A 27,973-nucleotide genomic window follows, 5' to 3' on the forward strand; every position below is an offset into this window, starting at 1 on the left:
TGAGTACCTCGCGCTGGGTCACCTTCGTTATTTCGAGCACACCTACTTAGAGGTTTATTTAAAATGGAGTTGCTACCCACATTTAGATGCAGCTCACGCATTGATTTCTTCCATTTAATTGTTTACAGATATGAAGATCCCCAGCTTTTATGACTATTTACATGTTTATGTCGGCCCTGACGAAGGTGGTATAAATCACTGTACACCGAAACGTACATAGGCCTCTCACACCTGAGAACCTCACCTAGGAGGACCAAGGAAATATTAAGATTAATCCAGAGGACAAAAATATATGGGACACATGCAATACAGATAACATTGAACTCTGCCACTCTTGGTCCTTGTATCTCAGTTGTATTGTCTGTTTGTTGTTGTTTTTTAATTTTTGCACAGTATGTGAGTAGGAATTTATGAGTTGAATGGATGGCGAGATAGTTGAGAATGTTTGGCTATTGTAGAGAATGTCTTACAATGTTTTATAATTGTCCTTTTTTGGGGGGAATATAAGCTATTGGATTTGTAATCACTGTGTCATAAATTGTTTTTCTACCAATCACAAATATGAATTGTATAAAAAAAATATATGTTTATAAAAAAAAATTTTTTGAATGATATACGGCAAATAGAAGAAAATCTTCTTTGAAAAAACATAAACAATATGAATTGAACTCTTTTGCTTACTGAATGATATGTGTGCAGCATCTATAGAGAATATGGTTGATTTATTCACATGTTAAAAAATTATTTTTTGAAAGGTCAGCTCAGAGGTTCCTTATTGCTGACAACTCCATACGGACCATTCTGGACGAATGTTTTACGTTACAATGCATACATTTACAACGCATGCACTTACAACGCAGTTTTTACATCGCAACATCCACTACAACGCATTCCATTACATCGCATGACACTACATCGTATTTTAAAAACACTACCTTTACAATGCATTCCATTACATCGCATACTACCTTTACAAAGCAAACCATTACAATGCATACCATTACATTGCATTTATGGTAAGTATTGAATAATATGGGGATAAAAATAACTATTCTAACTCCAGGGGGTGCAACAGTAGGGTAAGTGTTGGATAGTGTAGGGGTAAAAATTACTATTCTAACTCCAATGGTATGCGTTGTAATGCCTGCATAGTAGTGAATTGCGATGTAGTATCATGCGCTGTAATGCCTGCGTTGTAGTGTCATGCGTTGTAAAGGATGTTGCGATGCAATGCCTGCGTTGTAAGTGTAGTGCAATGTAATGGTTGCGTTGTAAAGGTTGTTTCCCCTTCTGGAAATAAAGGAGTTAATCACACACATCGAGGCCACACTAAATCTTTGATGTATTATAACAAGGTCACAAAGGGACCCCCTTGCACAGTACACCTCAAGTCCTGAATTTCAGCAAGGATACATAGCATTCTGGGACATGTAGCTTGGATCTAAACACTGTTAATATGGGTGTTTAAATATCATAATGCACTGTTCTTTAAAGAGCCATGGCTAAATGAAGGGATTCATATATAACAGTGGGCCATGTCGTCTCACAATTAAACATTACACATACACCTGCAGGCTGCATCCCCTGATGATGGTGTGAGCTCAGTACACCTGCCCCCTGCGCCACCTGATGATGGTGTGAGGTCAGTACACCTGCCCCCTGCACCCCCTGATGATGGTGTGAGGTCAGTACACCTGCGGCCTGCACCCCCTGATGATGGTGTGAGGTCAGTACTCCTGCCCCCTGCATCCCCTGATGATGGTGTGAGGTCAGTACTCCTGCCCCCTGCATCCCCTGATGATGGTGTGAGGCCAGTACACCTGCCCCCTGCACCCCCTGATGATAATGTGAGGTCAGTACACCTGCCCCCCCAGATGATGGGTGAGGTCAGTACACCTACCCCCTGCACCCCTGATGATGGTGTGAGGTCAGTACACCTGCCCCCTGCGCCCCCTGATGATGGTATGAGGTCTGTACAACTTCCCCCTGCACCCCTGATGATGGTGTGAGGTCAGTACACCTGCACCCCCTGATGATGGTGTGAGGTCAGTACACCTGCCCCCCTCCCCCCTGATGATGGTGTGAGGTCCGTACACCTGCCCCCTCTCACCCCTGATGATGGTGTGAGGTCAGTACACCTGCCCCCTGCACCCCCTGATGATGGTGTGAGGTCAGTACACCTGCATCCTCTGATGATGGTGTGAGGTCAGTACACCTTCCCCATGCACCCCCTGATGATGGTGTGAGGTCAGTACACCTGCCCTATTCCCTGATGATGGTGTGAGGTCTGTACACCTTCCCCCTGCACCCCTGATGATGGTGTGAGGTCAGTACACCTGTCCCCTGCACCCCCTGATGATGGTGTGAGGTCAGTACACTTGCCCCCTGCACCCCCTGATGATGGTGTGAGGTCAGTACACCTGCCCCCTGCACCCCCTGATGATGGTGTGAGGTCAGTACACTTTCCCTCTGCATCCCCGGATGATGGTGTGAGATCAGTATACCTGCCCCCTGGACCCCCGGATGATGGTGTGAGGTCACTACACCTGCCCCCTGCGCCCCCTCATGGTGGTGTACGATCAGAACACCTACCCCCTGCACCCCCCTGATGATGGTGTGAGGTCAGTAAACCTGCCCCCTGCGCCCCCTCCTGATGGTGTGGGGTCAGTACACCTGCCCCCTGCACCCCTGATGATGGTGTGAGGTCAGTACACCTGCCCCCTGCACCCCCTGATGATGTTGTGAGGTCAGTACACCTGCCCCCTGCACTCCTGATGATGGTGTGAGGTCAGTACACCTGCCCCCTGCACTCCTGATGATGGTGTGAGGTCTGTACACCTGCCCCCTCCCCCCTGATGATGCTGTGAGGTCAGTACACCTGCCCCCTGCACTCCTGATGATGGTGTGAGGTCAGTACACCTGCCCCCTCCCCCCTGATGATGGTGTGAGGTCAGTACACCTGCCCCCTGCACCCCCTGATGATGGTGTGAGGTCAGTACACCTGCCCCCTGCCTTCCTGATGATGGTGTGAGGTCAGTACACCTGCCCCCTGCACTCCTGATGATGGTGTGAGGTCAGTACACCTGTCCCCTCCCCCCTGATGATGGTGTGAGGTCAGTACACCCCCAGGCTGTATTTACACCTCTTAGGTTGCCGATGGTTGTGAGAGACTCACTTACCCCTGCTGTGTCTACGATTGAAACTGAAGGTAACTACAGCCAGGGCTCCTCCTTCCACTGGACAGACAGACAGACCCTCAGGGCTCCTCCTTCCACTGGACAGACGGACAGACCCTCAGGGCTCCTCCTTCCACTGGACATACAGACAGACCCTCGGGGCTCTTCCTTCCACTGGACAGACAGACAGACAGACCCTCAGGGCTCCTCCTTCCCCTGGACAGACAGACAGACAGACCCTCAGGGCTCCTCCTTCCACTGAACAGACAGACAGACAGACCCTCAGGGCTTCTCCTTCCTCTGGACAGACAGACAGACAGGCCCTCAGGGCTCCTCCTCCCACTGTACAGACAGACAGACCCTCAGGGCTCCTCTCCTCTGCAGGAGGCTGGGGCTCGCTGCTGGTGCTGACTCTGCCCCCGTGACCCGGACACTATCACACTCTCAAGCCCGAGGAGAGCTCGGCAACATCCGGTACTGCTGCTGACTCTGCCCACGCTGACCCGGAAGCAGACATTACTGAGAGCGAGGCTTCATTCCGCCTCTGCTGCTGGTACTGACGCTGCCCCCGGTGACCCGGACACTGTTCCCCTGTCAGGTCCGAGGAGAGCTCCATCGGCTCCGCTGCTTCTGCCCCCGGTGACCCGGAAGTGAAACCTTGCATTTGTTTCCAACAGTGAAGGAAAGCAGAAGAGAAGAGACCCTGAGAGAGGGTGAGACTGAGAGGAGGAGGAGGAGGAGGGGGGGGGTGGAGAGAGGGGGAGGAGAGGGGGGGGAGGAGGAGAGGGGGGGGGAGAGGAGGGGGAGGAGAGTGGGGGAGGAGAGTGGAGGAGGAGGGGGGAGGAGAGTGGGGGAGTGAGGGGGAGGAGAGTGGGGGAGTGAGGGAGGGAGGGGAGGGGAGGGGAGGGGGAGGAAGAGGAGGGGGAGAGGAGGAGGGGGAGGGGGAGGGGGAGTGGGTGAGAGGGGGCGAGGGGGTGAGAGGGGGCGAGGGGCAGAGAGGGGGGCGAGGAAGAGCAAAAGGGGGCGGGGTGGAGAGGAGGGGAAGGGGGGAAGAGAGAGTGAGAGACTGAGAGGGGGCGAGGGCCAGAGAGGGGGGCGAGGGGCAGTGAGGGGGAGGAGGGATGAGGGGGGCAGAGGGGGGGTGAGAGAGAGGGTGAGTCAGGGGATTGGAGGAGGAGGGGGAGAGGAGGGGGAGCGGGTGAGAGGGGGTAAGAGGGGGGTGAGGGGCAGAGAGGGGGGTTGGGGGGCAGAGAGGGGGGGTTGGGGGGCAGAGAGGCGGCGAGCGGCAACGAGGGGGGGCGAGGGGCAGAGGGAGGGGGCGAGGGGCAGAGAGGAGGGCAACGGGGTGAAATGGGGCGAGGGGCAGAGGGGCAGCGAGGGGGGTGAGGGGCAGAGGAGGGGGAGGAGCGGGGCGAAGGGCAGAGGGAGTGGGCGCGGGGCAGAGAGGGGGGCGAGGGGCAGAGGGAGGGGGGCGAGGGGCAGAGAGGGGGTCGTGGGGCAGAGGGGCAGCGAGGGGCAGAGGAGGTTTTATGTTCATTCTTCATGTTTGCAAACATGTTAGCTGTTGCATATGAAGGAGCTACGCAATCAAGGTTTGTGGGAAAGGTGATGGTGTGCCTATGTATTATACGGGATAAAGTACCACCTGGTGCATATTATAAGAATATTGCAAGTCACCACAGAGTTTCCTAACCTTATAAAGGAACTCTGCCTTTCTCGTTCCAATATATGGTTATGGAACACTTTGTAGACTTGCAATATCCTTAGAAGGTGCAGCAGGGGGTACTTTATCCCTAATATATTTCCACTGAATATGGTTAAAGTGAAGTTATAGTTGCCTCTGTTAAAACACCTGACTGGGTCTTTAAAAAAATCAGAAACTCACTTAAAAACAAGGGTAAAATGCATATATGGTTAAGACTTAAAGCCGAACAAAACTCCTGAAATTTGCAAGTTATGGTTGGAACCACAATCCATCAGTCACACTACGGGTGTGCAAACCCCAACTCAGTATGTTACGTGTGATGATGCGATGACATTTTACACAGTGAGTTTGCTGAAGGCAGGATGCTGCTGTAGGGAGATCATGGCTACTTTTGTCTGCCCATAAAACAATTAACTCTCTTTACTGAGCTAGAGGTTGGGAGGGTGAACTCACAAGTGACACATAACCAATCACTTTGTGTATCTGTCTACCATGAGGTGGTGTGCACTCCTGGAGAACCCTGCAGTGGCAACAAAATTCCTGGTCGGCCCTACTATTGAGGCTTAATTCAGACTAGGATTTTTCTATCAGGAACTGGAGATGATGGCATCTTACCCAATGTAACTGTGCAACTGTAAACACAGTTCCCTCTCTGGACTGTGCATGTCTGCTATTCTCAATGAACACCACATCACTTGTATCTGACTATTAAGTGTGATTCCGGCCAGTAATTCCTCCCATGAATAGCGCTATTTCCAGTTCCTCAGCCTGGAATGGCGACGAACAAGGAAGGGTGAGAGCTACTGGCCTCCTTGTCTCATGCAGAGTCCCATAACCAGGCCTGTTCCTACACAGGAAGGATGCAATCCTGTGTGGAAACAGAGAACAGTGAAGGGATACATCTAAAAACTATTTTTATTATTTGCCTATTAAAAGAGCTTTGCATGTGCAGTTTTGCCTTTATATTCTGCAAGTTCAGTAAACCTGCCCCCTGCACCCCCTGATGATGGTGTGAGGTCAGTACACCTGCACCCCCTGATGATGGTGTGAGGTCAGTACACCTGCACCCCCTGATGATGGTGTGAGGTCAGTACACCTGCATCCCCTGATGATGGTGTGAGGTCAGTACACCTGCATCCCCTGATGATGGTGTGAGGTCAGTACACCTTACCCCTGCACCCCCTGATGATGGTGTGAGGTCAGTACACCTGCATTCCCTGATGATGGTGTGAGGTCAGTACACCTCAGGCTGCATTCACACTCCTTAGGTTGCAGATGGTTGTGAGAGGCTCACTTACCTCGGCTGAAAGTGAAGGTGCCTGCAGCCATGGCTCACAGGAAGAGAGGGGGCGAGGCTGGGCTCCACTGCTGGTGATGACTCCACCCCCGCTGACCCGGACACTGTTCTACCTGCAGTCCTGAGGAGCTCAGCAGGATCCGGTACTAGAGGAGACTCTGCCACCGCTGACCAGGAAGCAGATATTGTGAGAGGGAGTGGGTGGGGTAATGTTGTCCTGAGACAAATGCTCCCTCCGGCTTCCGCTGCTGGTGCTGACTCTGCCGCGATTGACCTGGAAGAAGGACTGTGTCGGTGTAATGTTACTTTCAGAAAACAAATAGGCTTTAAACATCCTCCGCGCGGAGCTGCCTCCGGTCACCCGGAAGTGACTCTATTCAAGAGTTACAGATAGTGTTGCCAGATTGGCCGACATTTTTTCCAATTGTGCGGGAAAAACCAATGCCTGGCGGGGGGCTCATTTTTGGGCTGCTATTAAGCGTGTGTGCGCTTTTTCTGGCTTGGACGTGCGCCGACCACGATGAGGACGTGGCGTGCACCTATCACAGTGGCCAGACAGTCCGGTGAGAAATGAGCGCGCTGACATCAGAGCAGCACAATGCTAATCATTGGCGGAGGACCCAAGACCATACCCACACTTGTGTGAATTGTGTAGTGCTGTACAGCCAAGACACACCTTGTCTAGTATCAATGTGAGTCCTCAGGGACACAGTTAAAAGTTCAGTGATGGTTCTGGCTCCAATGCGTTAAACCCATCAGGGGTAACAAGTGCTATATGAATACAAACCTTTCTTCCCCTCGCTCCAAATAACTGACTAATATCCACCACTCAGATTACTTTCACATTTCACCATATTAATTCACCACTAGTCCTTTATGGGCTTCCGTAGTAGCGTGCTTCAACACCTCATCAGGGGTAACAAGCGCTATATAAACACAAGCCTTTTTTCCTCCTCTATCCTTCTACTATCCTTCTGAATCCAAATAACTGACTAACATATCCACCACTTACAAAATGTACTTGCATGTTTAACTATAGAGGGCACGTGAGCCCAGGGGTGTAGAGGGGAGGTGAGTCCAGGGGGGGAGGTGAGTCCAGGGGTTTAAAGAGGAGGTGAGTCCAGGGGTTTAAAGAGGAGGTGAGTCCAGGGGTGTAGAGAGGAGGTGAGTCCAGGGGTGTAGAGGGGAGTGAGTCCAGGGGTGTAGAGTGGAGGTGAGTCCAGGGGTGTAGAGAGGAGGTGAGTCCGGGGGTGTAGAGGGGAGGTGAGTCCAGGGTTGTAGAGAAGAGGTGAGTCCAGGGGTGTAGAGGGGAGGTGAGTCCAGGGGTGTAGAGAGGAGGTGAGTCCAGGGGTGTAGAGAGGAGGTGAGTCCAGGGGTGTAGAGAGGAGGTGAGTCCAGGGGTGTAGAGGGGAGGTAAGTCCAAGGGTATTGAGGGGAGGTGAGTTCAGGGGTGAAGAGGGGAGGTGAGTCCAGGGGTGAAGAGGGGAGGTGAGTCCAGGGGTGTAGAGGGGAGGTGAGTCCAGGGGGGAGGGGGGAGGTGAGTTCAGGGGTGTAGAGAGGAGGTGAGTCCAGGGGTGTAGAGGGGAGGTGAGTCCAGGGGGGAGAGAGGAGGTGAGTCCAGGGGTGTAGAGAGGAGGTGAGTCCAGGGGTGTAGAGAGGAGGTGAGTCCAGGGGTGTAGAGAGGAGGTGAGTCCAGGGGTGTAGAGGGGAGGTAAGTCCAAGGGTATTGAGGGGAGGTGAGTTCAGGGGTGAAGAGGGGAGGTGAGTCCAGGGGTGAAGAGGGGAGGTGAGTCCAGGGGTGTAGAGGGGAGGTGAGTCCAGGGGGGAGGGGGGAGGTGAGTTCAGGGGTGTAGAGAGGAGGTGAGTCCAGGGGTGTAGAGGGGAGGTGAGTCCAGGGGGGAGAGAGGAGGTGATAAGCAGCTGTCTCCAAACGTTCATAGTGTCATAGCCTCGTCATTCCAAAGCCTTTTCATCTCTGGTCGAGGATTGTATGCAACATTTCTCTAATCTGTTTACTTTTCTTCCCCTGCTTCACGCATATATACTCCTCGATCCTGATGTTATTCCTTCATGACCTCTTCTCTACGTCCTCCTCCTTTACTGAAATATTATATTTATTTTCCCCAATTAAATTATGTGGCGGGGTTATGGCTCTTGCTCAGAGAATCTGTTTGTTTGTTGCCTCCTACAATGACTTCATCTAGTTATCCAACTCATCTGTGTCCCTTTGTATGTCAGCTTCACAGAAACTTTCAATTTATAATTCACTCTCACACTGTTGCACCAACTGTGCGACACAACAAAATTAAAACCTTAATGGGGAGATTGCTTCACGTACCTTTCCCCGGTAGAGACCACTTCAGCACCTAGTATTATTTGACACAGGGAGCTCTCCACTTTATACCCTGAGACTTCTCCAACTTCCTTTTGAGGTGGCTAGATCTGGTTAGCTGAACAACGTCAATCCTGTAACAAATTTCAAACATCTGAACCTCTAAGTTGGTCCAGTACCTCTGCCATTACTCCCCACTTAGTTGTTAATGGTATGGTTCCTGCCCCTCTTAAAGACACCACTGCGAATCCCTTGTTCTGGAAGCTAGGAGCAGATTCCATGGTTTAAAATAGTTATTACCAATATCGTTACTTTCTTTTGCTCTTACCTGGTTTAAAGGTTTGAAGCAAAACCACTTTCTCAAGGACACTAGGGCATGATTTTGGCCATCACACAATACAAAGACATTGCCTCTACTGATTATGGATGAGCTGAAATGGGAGCCGGAGCCAACGCTTTGTTCTCATTAGATCTCTCTGCTGTCGTCCCACAGTTGAGTACTCCATCTTGGTGAACCATGTTGAGGCTTTGGGCATCGGGTGCTAGGCGCTAAAGAGGTTCATATCATTCTTTACAGGCTGAACATGTATCGCCAGATTGGGCAACTTTTCGTCCAACATATTGCATGCAATTTCAGAGTGACTCGTGGGTCCTCAATCTCGCCCCATTTGTTCACCAGCTATGTAATCCTGCTTGCTGAAGCTTTACTTGAGAAAGGTGTTAGAGCATTTATGTGTTCTGAAGACACCCAGATCTTGCTGTGTTTAGACAGTTAACTCTCTTCTCGCCGCACATTCCACCAAACAATGCCTGTCTATAGCAGAGGCTGGGTTGCAATAAACTAAAGTGAAACGCTGTGAAGACAAAAGTTCTGCTTATTAATTGTTATAATGACTAATGGCTTGATGCCTACTAGCCTTCGGAGATGGGCGCTCTTCCACTCTTTGCTCAAAATATGTAGAGCTTGTAAGTAAAGATCAACAGTGGTTTCTCGGTCTGGCAAGGTCTGTGAGTCGTGTCATTGTGCATGTATCATATTAAACGCCAGAAAGAGATTGCCCCTTATTTGACACTAGAAAGCAGGAACCTTGTAGCAGCTGCATAGATTGGGTCCAGTTTTGGACTAGTCGAACATCCTCTACTTACAGTTTCCTACACTCCACAAGAATGTTTATTTTGAGAGCCCAAAGCATGGCCAAGGCCTCCTTCTGGCAAAGCCCTAGATGCAAAGGCAATCATGACTTGCTTTCCGATCATGCCGCTGTTTCAGTTCCACTCCTAGGCCCTTGTCTCTGGCGTCCATAACAACACTATGAGACAAAACTATTCAGACTGTGAGCATTCACAAGACTCTCCTTAACTCCTGCAAATTCTTCTCACGTAGTGTGCACCCTTCCTCAGCAGGGCTCTCATGGCACAAGAAAATTAGGTACAAACTGAGAATAGAATGTTTCTCACCAAAAACGTGAGTGCCTCTTCTTTCTTTATGGATCTAGGTATTTCCTGTGTGGCTTTAATTGATTCATCTTAGGGGCAGACCCCAGCTTCTGACAAGCAAATTTGTATTTTTATCTGGGACTTTAAATCTATTATTCCTTAATGTTCAATTTCATAGAGAATATCTATTATGGTAATGATTACCAAATTTTAATTAAAATAAAGAATTACAAAAACCTAATAAGTCCGTTAAATTATAGGGTTAAGTTTGATGAGGTCATACTTATAGATTTTGAAGCTTAACAGATCAGCTCTGGATAGGGAATCCTCTCTGGCAGTTAGGGCGGACCTGCATGAAATCTCACCATATCACATGAGGGCAGCACTGAGCGGGGTTTAGATGTGTAGCAGGGTAACTCCTGATGTCCTCGAGGACAGGCTGACCTTGAGCAGAGTAGATCCTCTCCAGCTCTTGAGACAATTTAGTTCTTTCGAGCCATTAGCTGGACTGAATACTTTTTTTTAAGCTTAAACAACGTGTGATGAGACAGGAAGGAGTATTTTGACCTAATTGTCCTGTGATAATGTGTTGTCTTTTCTATTTTCTTCCCCTTCACAGACACCTGAGGACTTGAACATCAGAATTTCAGAATGGAGAAAAGGCAGGTTCCAAGACAAATAGGAGAAGTGCAGTGTTCACCTGAACCTGTAAGAGCCACACTCCCTTCTTCTCCTATCCATAATGTGCCTTCTTCAAGATCCCAAACTGATGCTCAGAGGGACTGTGAGATGGAACCGCTATCGGGGAACCTGCCTAACATGATCCTTTTATCTATGTTGGAGCAGTTAGAAGCCAAACTGGACAACTTGCAGAATAGCCTAGAGGACGTGCCGTCAAGAGTCGCTGGGCTTATGGAGCAAATCTGGATAGCAAAGGGTCTAGATCACCTTGAAAATGGGGCAGTGTCTTTGGAGAGGGTCAGTCCGGTGGTGGTTAGAGATTGTCCTCTCAGCAGGTCCCCTCCAATCAATCTTTCACTCAGGGCCAAGGAGGTGAACCCATGCCTTCAATCTACATCTTCACCTGGTCGTGATCCACAGCCGAATCAGTGTCTTCAACCTCTGTCTCCTCGTGGGCATGAACCTCAGCAGAGCCAGTGCCTCCAACCTCTGTCTCCTCATAGGCATGAACCACAGCAGAGCCAGTGCCTCCAACCACTGTCTCCGGCTGGCCCTGGATCACGGCAGGATGGTACTGTCTCCAGGTGCCCTCCTCCAGATGTTCAAGTCATCCCAGGTGAGCCAAGCCTTCGTCTTCCACCAGTGTTTGATGATGGGCAGGAACCACAGCTGGACCAGTGCATACAACGAGAACCAGAGGAACACGAACAAGAGGAGCACGTGAAGAAGGAACCATTGTATGCAGATAGTTGGGGCCCACAACAGAACGTCTGCCTGCAGCCACTGTTTCATGAGGGACATGAGCCACAGCGAAACCCCTGCAGACAACCAGTGCTCCCAGATGGGGAGGGACCAATTGAACACCTGACGCAAGAGTTGTTGTGGTTTGATGGTGAGGGTCAACGGCACAACGTCTGCAGACAACCTACATTCCAAGAAGACCAGAGTTTGCAGCTCAACACATGCCTGCAGGTTCTTTCTGATGCACATGAATTGCATCAGAACTGCAAGACCGAACCAATGCACCTTGAGACACTCAGTCCAGATCTCGTCTATAAGCTAGAACCACTGAGTGCTGAGGACTACGATCAGAACTACAAGCTAGAACCACCGAGTCCTGAGGACTACAATCAGAACTACAAGCTAGAACCACCGAGTCCTGAGGAATACGATCAGAACTACAAGCAAGAACCACTGGGCCCTGAGAACCGAGATGAGAACTCTGACTTACAACCAACATGTGCTGATGCGCAGGGCCCATCTGGAGCCTCCTCATTCCTGCCACATAATGCTGCTGATACTGATGGAGCTATCGCTAGAGACCCACTGGAGAGAGGAAATACAGACGCAGATGGATTGCTGCTCAAAGCCATCCCAGGTATTTGGTTCGTACTGAATTAACATCCAGAATGTCTACTCACTTGTACAGTTCTGAGGGAATGTAGCATAAAATATTTCCAAAGTGGATCTTTCCAGATTTTTAGTAAGATCTGCAGGGGGCCAAATCTGAGTTGTGTGGAGTGGTATCTTTGGGGGCGGGACCTTGAGTACACTAGAAGCGGTCATGTACCTGGTATCGCCTTTATTTTTGCAAAGGAGTTTCTCCTTCCCGTTCAGTGATAGGCTAAGAATTGGGACTCTGCACATGAAAAATTACCTGAAATCTGGTCTGTGCATGAGACGCCCCATTCCGGGCTCAGGACCTCTGAGGAATTATGTGGCAGAATCTGTGATTTCACTCCAAGCTCCGCGATACTCACCATCCCCTAAGTGTGAGATGTAAGTGAGGTGTTATTCACTGAGAGTAACATTGCCCTTTTTTGTTGCTGGTGCAGACTAAAGCACTTTAGAGATCGAGCTGGATCTATGTCATGTTTGAGTGCACAGAATATAAGAGGATTTCTGGGGCAGGCAGGGTCTGCCGCTTAGGAGGAGAGGAAAGCAGTGTGAAGAAGACAAGTGATCTGTAAGTCAGGTCTGTAGTGGTGGGATGGGTGGGGTAAGGTCCGCAGCACCCCAGAGCATTTAATAAGAAGTTGTCTTTTTTCGGAAGTGTGTAGGTACATGTAAATAGAACTGGGGGGCCTGCAGGTCAGAGAGGGCAGGCTGAATTATATCATACTACATCGTGTAGAACAACGTACAAGGTCAAGGGAGTTTCAAGATTAAGTTTTGTCTGTAGGGTTAGGTGCACAGTACAAGGTGGTCTGAATATCAAGCTGGGTTAGTTGTATTACAGTATACAGGATTGGGTGATATAGTATCTTATGTTTATTTTATCTAATATGGGCCCCATTATAAGGCCTCAGCTGTGTCTCCATAATGTCTCCTATTACATTACCCTCACTTTTTCCTCCCTCTAAGTCAGCAATATTAGCATTTAAAGAAACTCTTCTGGAGGGTGGGTGAAGTAAATAGTGATTGCTCTGAGATATGTGGAATTACTGTGGAGATTTGGCATCTGATTCTCTCAGTAATTCCAGAGTACTATGATTGCATAAGATTATTGGCTCTGTGATCATGTCTGTGCGAACAATAGCTTTACAACATCATATGTATCTTTTGAAGCCCAATTAATCTTTCTTCCTTCTTTATATAGCTATTGTGTCTCAGCCCCTCTTTAGACATTTCAGTGCACATTACTAGGACCAAATCATGCAAATTTCCGCCTCTCGGCACAAAATGGTCCCATGCAGTGTGTTGCGATAAGCTGAAAGCATAGCCCTTGCAGCATCTTCCACTTTGATACCGGCCATGAAAAAACCCTGATTGACCAATCTGTTCATCCTCTCTGCTTGGCCATTACTCTGTGGGTGATGACGACTAACACATTTATCTTGAATCAAGTTCCATCCAAATACTGCTTCATCTCCCTCAAGACAAATTGTACACCATTATCCGAAACCAATTCACACAGAAAACCCTCACTTCCATGTACAAATCATACTTTCAACAAATTTGACATGTACTCCACAAGCACAATGTCAAATTTTGATGCACAGGAAGCATCTGAAACACCTAAAAAATCATTACATTCATTGCCCCACAGGAAAACCCACTTCTGTCATAAGCAGAACTCTGTATATCATCCTTTTATCATTTTGCAAACAACTGGTAACTCTCTCTAATGAGTTTTTCCACATCCCTGTCCATGGCAGGCTACCAGTATTGCATTGTCAGTCGTTAGATATCACACCTAAATGTCCTTCATGGCTCCCCTCTGACAGAATGAACTTGGTCATCGGTCTGCAGTTCACACAACAAATCGGTTTTCATTTAGCCATTCTTTCCTCATGAAATGAATCACTTTCAATAAAATAGAATCTTCATCCAATGTCTTTCTATACTTTTGCCCCCACACACAGTCTTTACCCGGCCAACAAATACTTGCTGCAATACATTCCACAAACTCACAGTCATTATTTTCGTTCTTATGTTCCACATCTTCCTGCCCTCAGGGCAGTCGGAGCAAGCAATAAGTATTTTTGTTCCTCTCTCCTGCAGTTTGTTCGACCTCAAAATTATGTTTCAAAAGTTTTGAACATAACCTCACCAAGCTGGCAGTAGCCTGCTGGTGTTCACATTATTACCATTCAAAAGAGGTTGATTATCAGTTCATATTCTGAACTTGTTCCCACACAAGGATGACTTAAACTTTTCAGTTGCCCACGCGCAGTCCGACATCCCACGCTCAATCGTCGAGTGTTTACGTTCATGTTGTCGCAGTGTGTGTGATGCCATTGCACATTCCTCATTTCCTTTGCCTTGAGTCACTACAGCGCCATTGCCAATGCTACCAGTATCATCAGTGATAGAACACTCATTGCCTGGTAGATATGGACTCAGAAGTGCTGCATTGAGCAGTTTTCCCCTAATCTCTGCAAATGCAACCTCCTGTCCCCAACCCCAGATAAATCAAACCTTCTTATTGAAAAGGTTGTGAAGTGGTTCAGCAATCACCGCAACATTTTCAGTACATTTTGAATAAAATTCATACATTCCTGTGAGGAGGACCCCGAGAGTAGGGCCCTGAACTCCCGTTACCCGTCATGGAAACCGGAGATGCCACCGAAAACCAGGGCGCGGCAAGGGTTAACCTGTTGCACCAGACCTCACCTTGCAGGAAGAAGGAGGTGGCTTTACGGAGAAGGACCAATCAGGAAGGCCGACAAGAAAAGAAAATGGTGGAGACGGAAGACGGGAGAGACCCAATGAGGAGGTGGCTTTACGGAGAAGGACCAATCAGGAAGGGCGACAAGAAAAGAAAAGGCGGAGATGGAAGACGCGGAGAGACCCAATGAGGAGGTGGCTTTACAGAGAAGGACCAATCAGGAAGGCCGACAAGAAAAGAAAAGGCAGAGACTGAAGACGCGGAGAGACCCGATGAAGAGGAGGCCGGAGTGTGCATCGAGTTGTAGCACCAGGATCCCGGAGGAGAGAAGAGGGAAGAGACGTTGAGAAAACGGGACGACGACTGCAATGATAACCCGGACTAAGTAGAGGAGTGGAGCGAGGATTGGTGGATCCCCACCAACCCCAGGAGGTGCGAAAACGTAGGACAGTGAGCGAACCAGGCGAAGTGAGGGCACCAAGCTAGAAGGGAAGAGCATATTGAGGTACAGGGAGGAAGTCAAGGTGTGGTTGTACTGCACCAAGCTAGAAGGGGAGAGCATATTGAGGTACAGGGAGGAAGTCAAGGGGTGGTTGTACTGCACCAAGCTTGAAGGGGAGAGCATATTGAGGTACAGGGAGGAAGTCAAAGGGTGGTTGTACTGCACCAAGCTAGAAGGGGAGAGCATATTGAGGTACAGGGAGGAAGTCAAGGGGTGGCTGTACTGCACCAAGCTAGAAGGGGAGAGCATATTGAGGTACAGGGAGGAAGTCAAGGGGTGGTGTGGAGAAGTGTGGCTCAGGGGTTAGAGGCAGCAGACCCGGAAGCTAAGATCGGTCCTGGACTAGGGTTCAATTCCCCGCCTCGGCGGGTCTTTGACTAAAAATTCCACGGACTCGATAATTCTCGCCCCGGTGCCTCCTCGACTCACGGGTTCACACTCTGCGACTCTGGGCAATAGCTTGCTTAATCTCCACAACGGCCCCTCGCGGCGGGATGCCTGACTTTCACCTTGTGGATACCCTGCTATCTCACAGGGGAATACCAGGACGGGTTCCCTAAGCAAGCGCCGGGAAACCCACTGCGGGTAGCTGTGCCCTATATAAGCTCAACTACATACATTGTACTGCACCAAGCTAGAAGGGGAGAGCATATTGAGTCACAGGGAGGAAGTCAAAAGTGGTTGTACTGCATCAAGCTAGAAAGGGAGATCATATTGAGGTACAGGGAGGAAGTCTAGGGGTGGTTGTACTGCACCAAAGTAAGCCACATATTGTCTTTTCTTTCATGAGGATATTTCCTTGGTGTCTGCCTTTATTTTTCTTTCACCGTTTACCGATGTCTTGGGCTATTACTCGCCTCTGGTGATTCTCTTCCTATAACTACTCAGTGACTTGGCTTGAATTACCTACACGGGGGGCCATTAAGCCCAGCGCCGTATTAAATTGGCGTTAACCCCCACTTCATGCACAATGTGGTGTGGTGACGGGCACTTTCCCATATCCTGACCTAGTAATTTTCCGAGAACCTGAGTCTCGTCCTTTTTTTGTTCTTTTACTTTCAAGCCATCTGGGGGACGGGCAGCCAAAGGGGATATCAGGAATCACCAGGATACAGGAACACACACCACAAGAGACTCTCCGTCCACCCGCCAGGACAGCAGCTCAAGAAGAACTCATGATTTTCTCTACAAACAACAAATAAACCAGAACAATTGATATACACCTAAAGCCTCCTAGCTTCTATTTCCGCCCATCCCTCCCACAATTTCCTAAAACTCAAGTTGTTGGTCACAGTGTTTTGGAAGAGGTATTTTAGTGACTGTCAACAGGCCAGGCCATAGTGAAATCTCTTTAGCTGAAACCACATGCCCAAATTATTCATCCAATCATACATTTATCTTTTTTTTTTTTTAAATCTCAAACCTCTTTTCAGGAAGGCTCTCAAGATATTCTAAGTGTACGCATATGCTTATCTAAATCTTTGCCGAAAATCAAAGCATTGTTTTGGAAAACCAAAACTTCAGAGAGACCATTCACCTCCTCTGCCATCCTTCTTTGGAACATGGCTGCTGGAGGGGCCAGACCAAATGGCATTGTGTAATACTGATTGATTCCATCAGGTACTACAAATGTCATCATCTGTCTTCATATCCAATTTTGAGAAGATGTTTGCTCTAGCAAGTGTTGTCATTTCATTTATTATCAATCAATTATTCATTTTTAAAGCGCACTACATACCCGCAAGGGTCTCAAGGTGCTGGGGGGGGGGGCGCTACTAATCGAACAGCCAGGTCTTGAGTATCCTCCTGAAAGACAGCAGGTCTTGGGTCTGTCGTAGGCTCAGTGGGAGGGTGTTCCATGTCTTGGCGGCGAGGTGGGAGAAGGATCTCCCACCGGTGGTTGTTCTTCAGTTGTGCGGGACGGTGGCGAGTGAGAGGACGACGGAGCGTAGCTGGCTGTGGGGGATGTAGAAGGAGAGCCGTCTGTTGAGGTAGGCTTGGCCAATCTTGTGGAGTGTAAGTAAGTAAGTAATTTTTATTGTTTTAGGTTAATTAAAACCGTTACAAAAGTACATTGATCACTCATACCTTCCGATAAAAGACTGTAAGAAAAATATAATATGCTTTAAAACAAAAACCTTTGATAAAAACAGTTTGGTGCGGGTGTGTGGTCGTAGTGTGGTGACTTGGCCAGTTTCCAACTAGTCCGGACTGGTGGCAACTTCCAGATTTTTTAGTTTCAATTCCAAACATTTCAGGAATTTGACCAACTTCCCGTTTAATGGGGGAAGGGCTGGGTCGAAACAAGCAAGAACCGCTTGTCTACGTGTGCGGATTTTTTGTTCGTTGAAGGCAGTTTTTAACAGGGCTACTCTTTCCTCTTTCAGCCTTGGGCAGATACATAGTAGATGTTCTAAGTCTTCATATTCTGCCCCGCACAGCCTGCATTTTATCCCACAGTCCCTTCTCAGCCATGGTTGCAGATGCGGAATAGAGGGTAAAATTCCTAGCCTATGTTTTAAGAAGGCTTCTTTTGATTTCCTGCCATACCCCAGACCAAAGTACGCTTGTAACCCAGGCGATTTGTATGTGGACAAAGTCATCCATGCGTGTCGCCTTTGTGAAAAGGTCGCTTTGTCTTCCAAGTGCGATTGTCTTTTTATGCTCTTGTTGACAACACGCTTGAATTGCACGTGCGGTAAGGGAGTTTCCCATAGTTCTTTTAGACCTGTGACAGTCAGGGATTCCTCTAGGTAAGTTTTCGCCGGCAGTTGAAGAGAGCTGCTTAGATCTAGCCATAGCAGACGGTTAAGTGAGTTTTCTGGCGAGTTCTTTATTTTCTGCCAGCACTTAATGTATGAGCCTCTTCTAGCAAGCTTTTGGGAGGTCAGTCCAAACTCTAACCGGATCTGGGCTTGTGAGGTGTAGGTTGGCAGGTTGAAGAGAAGTCGGTAGGCCTTTCCAATGGTTGTGTCCAGCAGTTTCGCATCTATGCCTTTTAGAGCCTCACTGCCATATGTAATAGATGACTCTAGCTTAACCTGTGCCACACGGAGCAGTGGGAGAAGAGTGGGACCATTCAGATTAGACTTTAGCTGTTTGAGCGTGGTAGCTATCAGCATCCCTTTCCTCTTGATTGCCCCTAGTTGGTGCGAAAAGCGACCTCCTTTGTCGAACAATATTCCGAGGTATTTATATTCTGAACAGTTTGCGACAACCTTTGTTCCGAGGAACCAAGTATACCGCTTGTTGTTTCCATTTATAGACAGAACTTTGGTCTTGTCAGTGTTTATTTCTAACAGATTCGCTTTGGCGTATCCGTGCAGTGCATTGATGAGGTTTTGGAGACCTACTTTGGTGTGACTGACCAGGACCACATCATCTACGTAGGATATACTAGGCAGCGCTTTGCCCCCCAGGCGTGGAGCGTGTGCGTTGCAGGTTTCTAGAGCAGGTGGTAAATCAGCTGTAAATAAGTTAAAAAGGGTCGGTGCTAAGACGCACCCTGTCTTGTGGAGTGGCTTGTGTGCGTGGGTGAGGAGCTTGAAGGATATCCTCTTGTTGACGGGGAGCCAGTGCAGGTTTCTCAGGTGGGGGGTGATGTGGCCGAGGCCTGTTACATCGAGGATTAGTCGTGCCGAGGCGTTTTGGATGCGTTGTAGTCATTTGATGAGCTTGGTCGGGGCTCCCGCATAGAGGGCGTTTCGGTAGTTGAGTCTGCTGCTGACGAGGGCCTGGATGACTGTCTTTCTTGTATCTGTCGGGATCCATCTGTAGATCTTGCGGAGCATGCGGAGGGTGTTGAGGCAGGAGGAGGAGATGGCGTTGACTTGCTTGGTCATTGAGAGCGTTGAGTCGAGGATGATTCCCAGGTTGCGTGCGTGGTCGGTGGGCGTCGGGGCTGCCCCCTGTGCCGTTGGCCACCAGGAGTTGTCCCAGGCTGAAGGATTGGAGCTGAGGATGAGGACCTCCGTCTTGTCTGAGTTCAGCTTCAGACGGCTGGTCTTCATCCAGTCGGCGATGGCCTTCATTCCTTCGTGGAGGTTGGCTTTGGCGGTGATGGAGTCCTTGGTGAATGAGAGGATCAGCTGAGTGTCATCGGTGTAGGATATTATGTTGAGGTCATGCTGTCGGGCTACGTGTGCGAGCGGGGCCATGTAAATGTTGAACAGCGGCGGGCTGAGGGAGGATCCCTGGGGTATGCCACTGATGATCTCGGAGGCTTTGGAACAGAATGGGGGGAGGAGGACGCTCTGGGTTCTGCTGGAGAGGAAGGAGGTGGTCCAATCCAGAGCCTTGTCTAGGATCCCTGCGGCGTGGAGGCGTGCGCGTAGTGTGCGGTGGCAGACGGTGTCGAAGGTGGCAGACGGTGTCGAAGGTGGCAGAGAGGTCTAGGAGGATGAGTGCTGCGGTCTCGCCACTGTCCAGCAGGGTCCTGATGTCATCGGTGGCGGCGATGCGGGCAGTCTCAGTGCTGTTGTTGCTGCGGAACCCTGACTGGGAAGGATCCAGGATTCTGTTTTCTTCAAGAAATCGGGTTAGCTGTCTGTTGACGGTTTTCTTGATGACCTTGGCCGGGAAGGGAAGCAGAGAGATGGGCCGGAAGTTCTTGAGGTCTCTTCTTTGGGTCTGCCTTAGGTTTTTTGAGTAGGGCGTTGATCTCTGCGTGTTTCCAGATCTCTGAGAAGGTCGTGGTCTCGAGGGGGAGATTGATGACATTGTGCAGGTCGGGTGTGATGGAGCTGCTTGCTCTGTTGAAGACGTGGTGCGGGAATGGGTCTGACGGAGAGCCGGAGTAGATTGAGCGCATGGTCTTGATGGTGTCATCAATGCTCACGCTGGCCCAGGCTAGCAGGGGGTCGTGGTCAATGGTGTACGGTGGGTCTGTTGTGTTGCTGTCTGTTGGGGCTGTCTGGGTGTTGAAGCTGTCGTGGATGTCTACTATCTTGCGGTGGAAGAAGGTGGCGAGGGAGTCGCACAGGGCTTGCGACGATGGGATGTCGTAGGTGTTGGAGCTGGGGTTTGAGAGTTCCTTCACGATGTTGAAGAGCTCCTTGCTATTGTGTGCGTTGTTGTTGAGGCGGCCTTTGAAGGAGGTCCTCTTGGCCGCCCTGATGAGGTGGTGATGGTTGCGGATGGTGTCCTTGTGTGCTGCGTGGCTGTCCGGAGTTTGTTCACTGTGCCATTTCTTCACTAGTTTCAGGCAGGCTTGCTTGCAGGCTAGGAGTTCTGGGGTGAACCAGCTGGCCCTCTTGCTGGTGTCTCTGTGGGGGGGGTTTCTTCAGCGGGGCTAGGGTGTTGGCGCAGTCCTCGATCCAGCGTCTGAGGCTGTGGGCAGCGTCGTCTGTGTTCGAGGGTTCGGTGGGTGGGCTGAGAGCGAGGTTTGCGTGTAGTTGGTTGTGGACCTGGCAGGTGGGTCAGGGATTAGAGACACACCAGTCTGTTGTGGTAAAGCAGGCTTTATTGGGATACCCTGTTTAGAGTTTAACATCAGAGTCCTTCTTGTCCTAAATGTCAGTCTCTCTTTTGCGAATTGACTTGAATCCGTTTTGGCGGTGGTAGGTGTTTCCTCTGGGCCGTCGTGGTGCTTCTCCCCTCTAGGCTGTCAGGACGAGGCGTCTTCTCCACAGGCACCGGGTTCCCCAGGAGAGAGAAGACCAACAGAAAGAGGGCCGTTAGGGTTATTGTCCTCTGGGGGTTCGTGCGCCTTGGGACCGTGCTGTGTGAAAGGGTTCACCCGGTGATGCTTGACACACCGTATAAACGTGAGATAGTGAGCACAGAAGGTGAGGGATATACGCGGGGTAAAGACACACTAGGATGGGAGGACTATGGACAGAGGGGGCTATTTACACTCTCGCTACACGCGCTTGCTTCCCACCCAGGTCGCCATACGCTGCCGTACCTGAGTGAGCCACACTCCTCCCCCGGGAGCGTGGCACGGCGGCTCGCGGTGTCGTTGGCCTCCTGGCTTCCCGTGGGACCCTTCTCCGTTTTCCTCGTTCTCTTCTTCTGGTTTCCGCCTGGTCTCTTTGCTCCCTTCTCCTCTCTTCTCCTCGCATTCGGCTTCGCTCCTCTCCTGCTCCACCGGGGTGACGTCACACGCCCCGTACCATACTTCCTGTGTTTTGTCCAATTCGGCTGCGCTGACGTGGATAGGAGGGCGGGCCTCCTCCTCGGCGAACTCCCAGTTAAAGGGACCACGGTCTATTTCTTTATGTTAGTCCAGGTCTGTGTCCCAAGGAGCCGTCTGTAACGAAGGAGGCAGCACAGGGTCAGTTCTGGGGGTCCACCACTCCTTGTCACATTGGTCTTCGGTGATTTTGCTCTAGCAGCGGCGGGGGATCTGTTGGGTGCGGTGGTGTGTGGTGGGTTTCAGGAAGGCGAAGTGGATGCAGTGGTGATCGGTCCAGAGGAGTTCGGTGGTGTGGCTGATGGAGACGTACGGGCTTGAGGAGAAGACGCGGTCGAGCGTGTGGCCGGTGGAGTGGGTGGGCATTGTGACAAGTTGCTTCAGTCCGAGGTTGGCGAGGTTATCGATCAGATCTATTATGGTTAAAGGATGATGTAGGACAGTGCCCTTTTTGTAAGGTCACCCCTGCAACCCCACACTGTTTTCCCAATGCTGATGGCTTTGACCTGCTAACCAGACCCCTAAGCCTGTGCTCTCTCCCAAAAACTGTTACATGTGAATTGGTAACCCCAGTTGGCAAGGACTTTAACCCGCGTGTAAGTCACTGGAATGTGGTACCTGTGGTACCCAGGGCAGGGCCATTAAAGGGATCATTAGGGCCTGAAGCTCCTTTTGTGCCACCCCGATGTTAGCAGGTCTGCCATTACAGACTGCGGAAGCAGTGCAAACCTCTCAGACTCGACTTTGTTTTCCATGGCATCTTTCTTTCTCTGTCTCTGTTGGTCTATTCTACTGTCTGCCTCTATCATTTCCAGGAACTTTTCTTCTCTATCTTTCCATACCTTGTCTCTGCCTCTCTCTGTGCCCCAGAATCTCTGTCTTTTTCACTGCGCCTGTGTCTGCCTCTTTTCTGCTTTTCCGCTCTCTCTCTTCCACTGATGGTGTCTGCCTCTTTCAATGCCCCAGTCTCTGCCTCTCTCTTTATCTTTCATTTATGGCCGTGGCGCGGCCTGCCAGAACCAAAAACAAACCACAGATATATTTCCTTGCAGTTAAACAGCACTACCATGCAACAACTTCACGTCGCACAAACGGAAACACGCTGGGGTTAGTTCCAGGAAACAAGAAGAATATCCTCTTGTCAAAATCAGGGCCTATTTATAATTCTTGGTCTGTGGATTTAGCACTTTATTTTGAGAATAATTAGGAAAGTAGCAATTTAGTGAAAATGCAATAAAAGCAGGGGGTGCAAAATCAGATTTGCTTACCTGAAAAAGAATTATTTTTAATACCCAAAACAGATGTGTCAAAGCTTTTCCTGTTGAGCGAAGAAAAAATAAAATGTGAATATCAATTTTTTTAAGTAGCTTTTTTAGTCTATGCTGACCAGAATTAGTAAAGCCTATTGGTCCAAACAGCAAGGCCTATTGTCTGTGCCAATGCTTGTTTTCATTGGGCTCTGGATCCGCGGATCTCCACCGATTCACACGGTGGGTGCCCGCTAACCGGCGTGGTGGATCCTCCTGCGGCAAAAATACAATGTTTTTGGGCAATTTCCTTCCCAAGAGGGTTCCCCCACAGACTCCTACATAAGTCCCATGGGGTCAGGATACACCTATCCTGATCCCTCATATCCTATTTACACTTTATTGCTCCACCCCGAAACCCATGTCCCAATTCACAAAATGGCGGCTGCAACTTTTTGCTAAGGTTCTAGCCAGACAATCACAGCATTCCTGTTGGCGCGTGGATCCGCTCTCAATATATACATAAATCTTTTTTCTTAAAGAACTCCAAAACTCCTCAACAGATTTACACCGAAAAACAAAGAGCTCTTTCTGACCAAGATCTAGATTTCTGCCAAACGTGGTGTAATTCCGTTCAGCGGTTTGGGCTGTAGTCCTGTGGAAAATCCTGTGGGAATTTGCATAGGGAAATCGTGTTTTGGGAACGCCCACTCCCCTTTTTCTTGGCCCCTGCTTGACGAATCACCCCAAACCTATCTGTCTCTTTCTCTCTCTCTTACTTGGGTGTTGAAATAAGGTAAAAAGGAACAAAAAACAAACCTGAAGTTCACCAGGTATAATTTACTGATCTAACCATTACATGTGCCCCCATCATACTCTGCTTATGCCCCCACATATTACTTCAATCATGATATGTTAAATCACATCATTAATGAGATCACTTTTGACCTCTCAAACAGCGTTACTGATGACATCATAGTCATATGCAGCATAACGTTACTCAATGTACATGTGGAAGTCCAAGAGACACGTGTAAATGTGCATTTTAAAAACTATACTGTGCATGCTTTTCAAATCACTGAAGTTCAGATGGAAGAATTACTCCATGTTGAAAAAGGTAACAGCTGAGTGCACCTGAAGTGGGTTACAGAGGTATATTTGAAAGTAGGTTGTGGCTTTAAGCCCATTCAAAAGAAAATCTGTGAAAAAGGCCAAAGTAGCTGTTGCCAATTCATTAAAAATCTGGATTTCTGGCCCAAGTTAAGTAGTTGTGACACAGTGTTCTAGAGACATTTTATAAGCTGTGCATATTTATTTGTAGAACTTTACTAAAGATTTTCAGGCATTACAGATTATTGAATAATATAACATGTAGGGGTGTCCCACTTAGAGGAGTTTTATCTCATTCTAGTGCTGTAGGCATGACTCTAAGGTTGCAGCTGTGATGCCGATCTCCAGGATGTGTTCAGTGTATTTGACTAATCTTCTTAGCGCTGTGCCCAAGGAGCCCTACAGAAGCAAACGTAAACTTATCAACATCTGGACTTAAAATTTGGATCCATCCGAAGTCTTTAAGTTGATAATAGAAAATTGTCAAGCATGTTGAATTACTTAATGTCAACACACTCAATAGGACGGTGTCATAATGTCTGTACGGTGTCATCAGTGATGTCATCGATATTGTCAGATGTGATGTAATATATGAGGTCATAAGCAGTGCATGGCGGGGGCTCAAGTTCTAGTTTGGGTTATAGTTGGTAAATATTAGTGTTTTGGTTATTTAACATTAGTTTTCGTAGTATTTCAACACCTAACTATAATATTACTTTTAGCCTTGAGTCAAACGGGACTTAAGTTATTAGTGATACGAAAACACTCTTCCTATGGAAACTCTGACCTAACTGTAACTACTGCCACTGCGCTGTGTGTGTGCAGACTCGTAACCCGTATTTCCTCAACTCCCCACAGAAGAGGTCTGAACCAGTACTCCTGGATGCCTAATTTGTGTTCAGCAAGTGTCGTAGTGAAGAGTTGCCCCTTAACCACAAGCTTTTGTCTACCTCAAGTGAAGTGCCCTAATCTCCATAGATCTGCATCTATTGGTCCGCGATATACAATCAATACTCATTGCTACTCCTTTTCACATCATCAATCACAATCATTTTTAGGATGCATTTGTTTTGTACACCAATGCACCATACTAAAAACAGTTTCATTATAATCATCTTTGTTCATTCATAGAGTGTTTAGAGCTTTACATTCATTTTCATGGTATTCGGCATCAGCTTTGGTTCTGACATTAGTTAACATAGTAATGGGACTTAAACTCGACCCGTCACAAATGTATAATTAAATTATTGTTTCTATAGCATCCAGCAATTTGTTACTACTATGTAAATGCATATGGGTCCATCAGATGATGTCATTCTTTTGTGGTGGATCATAATGAGTCCAAGCAATAGAGCCTGGCCCTTAGCAGCTTAGCAAACTGGAGGGGAGGGGATGAAATGAGAACTCTGGCAGGCAAGTATCACAATGTATTATTCGATGCTCTATTCCATTGCAGAAGAGTAGAACCCTATCTATGAATATATCGCTTGGGACTTGACAGTGAGGGTATAATTATACAATGCAAGTCATTGCGGTAATACCAGAGGGAGAACCCCAGTGGGCATATGATTTCGTACAATCACATATTCGCTCACATGTACACAGTATTCATACTGGATCAGATCCTCTGATGTATTCAGTTTCACAGACCCAGTGGGCTCTATTCCCAAAAGCAGGCATTGCTCAATTAATCAGGAGTTTGTATAGTGCAGCTACTCACCCCGAGGGTCTTAAGGCGCTGAGCGGGGCGGGGCTACTGATCCCTCTTGGCGTGGAGGTTACGTTGAAAAGCCGGGTCCTGAAGTCCTTCCTGAATCGGATCAGCGACAGGGATTGCCTGAGGTAAGAGATGGCTATTCCTCTGACTTTGGTCTTGTGCACCTGTGGGACGGTGGCCAGGGCAGGTTGGGAGGAGTGAAGTCGTCTGGCGGGTACGTGTGTAATGTTAGACGGTGGTTCAGGTATGCTGGTCCTATGTCGTGGAGAGCTTTGCAGGCATGTGTGAGGAGCTTGAAGGTGATTCTCTTGATGATTGGGAGCCAGTGGCGTTGTCTGAGGTGCTGCTATGTGGCTGCAGCAGGGGATGTCTAGGACCAGTCTGGCTGTGGCGTTTTGGACGTTCTGTAGTTTTGTGAGCTGTTTCTAAGTGACGCCTACATAGAGTGCATTACCGTAGTCAAGTCTACTGGTGATGAGTGCATGTGTGACCGTCTTTCTAGGTTCTGTGGGGATCCAGCTGAATGTCTTTTGAAGCAGGATGAGGATACAGCGTTGATTTGGTGGTTCTTTGTGAGCGAGGAATCAAGTATGATGGCGAAGTTGTGTACACAGTCTGTAGGGGTGGGAGGGGTTCCTAGTGCGACGGACCACCAGGAGTCGTCCCAGGCTAAGGGGCAGGGTCACAGGATGAGTACTTTGGTCTTGTCTGAGTTGAGCTTGAGGCAGCTGTCTTTCATCCAGGTAGCAACTGCCTTCATTCCGCTGTGAAAGTTGAATCAGGCGGCTGTGGGTTCGTTGGTGAGGGAGAGGATCAGCTGGATTGGTTGTTGGTTTAGGAGATGATGTTGAGTGTTGGACCCGGCCTCATGGCGTGGTCCTACCCCTCCTGCACGGCGGGCCCCGGACGGCATCCGCCCTCCACCGAGCCTCGGGCGGCCCCCTTTGCCTGACGCTGCACGCCCCGACACTGCCGGTCCGGTTACTACCCCGGACCAACCGTACCGGCCTGGCTCCATCTTGGGCCCATCACGTCGGAGCACGAGGCCTCGCCCGACGCCATCTTGGGCCCACCACGTCACGAACACGTGGCCTCGGCCCCGGCCCAGGCCCCAGCGAAACCCCGACATCGAGGCACCAAGATCCACCCAGGTGGTCGAGTGGCCACTCGACAGATCCCGGAGGAAGGAGAGTTTCGATGGCCTCCAGCCGTCCCCGGACGCCTGGTATCGATCGCCCTCCGGCCTCCCTGGGCGCTGGCTCCACCCCCCTGCTGGGTGTCTGGACACCTTCATCCCGGCCCCTCCGGCCCCAGGCGCGAGGGTCCGGACATCAAAGGCCTCCAGCCCTATATCTGGGCCAGCCCCCGAGTAGGACGCCAGTTGTATCCTGGATTGGAAAGCCCTGCTGATGCTGTCACGGCCGACACCAGAAGAACTCATCTCTCCTGCAACCCCGGAACTATCCTGAGAGCCTGCTGGCGCTGCCGCGGCCCATCTCTGCCGAACCATCTTGGGAGCCTGCTGGCGCTGCCGCGGCCCATCTCTGCCGAACCACCTTGAGAGCCTGCTGGCGCTGCCGCAGCTCATCTCTGCCGAACCATCTTGGGAGCCTGCTGGTGCTGCCGCGGCCCATCTCTGCCGAATCACCTTGAGAGCCTGCTGGCGCTGCCGCGGCCCATCTTTGCCGAACCATCTTGAGAGCCTGCTGGCGCTGCCGCGGCCCATCCTTGCCGAACCATCTTGAGAGCCTGCTGGTGCTGCCGCGGCCCACCTTTGCCGAATCATCTTGAGAGCCTGCTGGCACTGCCGCGGCTCGACCTCTCGGAACCCCCGGCTCAAGGATCGAGAGCCGTGCGCAGGGTATCCCTTTCTGCATCCCTATTGAGACTGTCCCGCTACCCTGTCCCTTTTACGAGACTCTACAGATCCCTCGATCTGCCTGTACATACTACGGAGAACACGCAACCTTTATTCTTGATAAAGCTTAAGAACTTAACCTCTTGTGTGGTGTCCGTTTGTAGTGTTGTGGTTACTCTGCTGTACGATCCTAAGGGAGGACCCTCACCCAGGAGGCCTCTCGATAACGCTCGGCTACTTCTCTACGGAGAGGTGGACCTGGGGGTGGTCAGTCAGACATCTTCTGCCTCCCCCGGGGTCACCTTTCTCACATTGAGTCTGTGGTTTCTGATGATGGCCGTGAGGGGGGCCATGTAGACGATGAAGAGGGTGGGGCTCAGGGAGGAGCCCTGGGGCATTCCACGGCTGATCTTTGTAGGTTCAGAGAGGATCAGGATAGTCTGACACTCTGTGTTCGGCCGGTCAGGAAGGAGTGAATCCAGTCCAGTGCCTTGTCGTTGATTCCGGACTGTTCCCATTGGGCGCAGGGTCAAGACTAATTTGCATATGGCTGGGTCCAAACTGAAATGGCATGGTGAGCAAAAAACTATGGATTTAGGCCCAGATCTCTGAACTGGGGTGAATGTATGACATTGTTCTGGATTCTGTCCATCAATTGTTCTTTTTG

General features: G+C 49.6%; 2 protein-coding genes across 2 annotated transcripts in view; one reads left to right on the top strand and one right to left on the bottom strand.

Annotated features, from left to right (window-relative positions):
- LOC144826818 (uncharacterized) overlaps positions 1–3,488 on the bottom strand; it is a 213,502-nt gene extending 210,014 nt beyond the window's left edge. The window contains exon 1 of the mRNA XM_078685379.1: positions 3,180–3,488. The gene's annotated coding sequence lies outside the window, so the exon portion shown is untranslated. The remainder of the gene's footprint in view (positions 1–3,179) is intronic.
- A 278-nt stretch (positions 3,489–3,766) lies between these two features.
- Positions 3,767–27,973, top strand: part of LOC144767541 (uncharacterized) — a 38,668-nt gene continuing 14,461 nt past the window's right edge. The window contains exons 1-2 of the mRNA XM_078650963.1: positions 3,767–3,889; positions 10,567–12,006. Of these exons, the coding sequence (XP_078507089.1) occupies positions 10,599–12,006 (1,408 nt within the window). The 5' untranslated portion in view covers positions 3,767–3,889; positions 10,567–10,598. The remainder of the gene's footprint in view (positions 3,890–10,566; positions 12,007–27,973) is intronic.

This window comes from Lissotriton helveticus, chromosome 1_1, assembly GCF_964261635.1.
Source record: "Lissotriton helveticus chromosome 1_1, aLisHel1.1, whole genome shotgun sequence".
Lineage (NCBI taxonomy): Eukaryota > Metazoa > Chordata > Amphibia > Caudata > Salamandridae > Lissotriton > Lissotriton helveticus.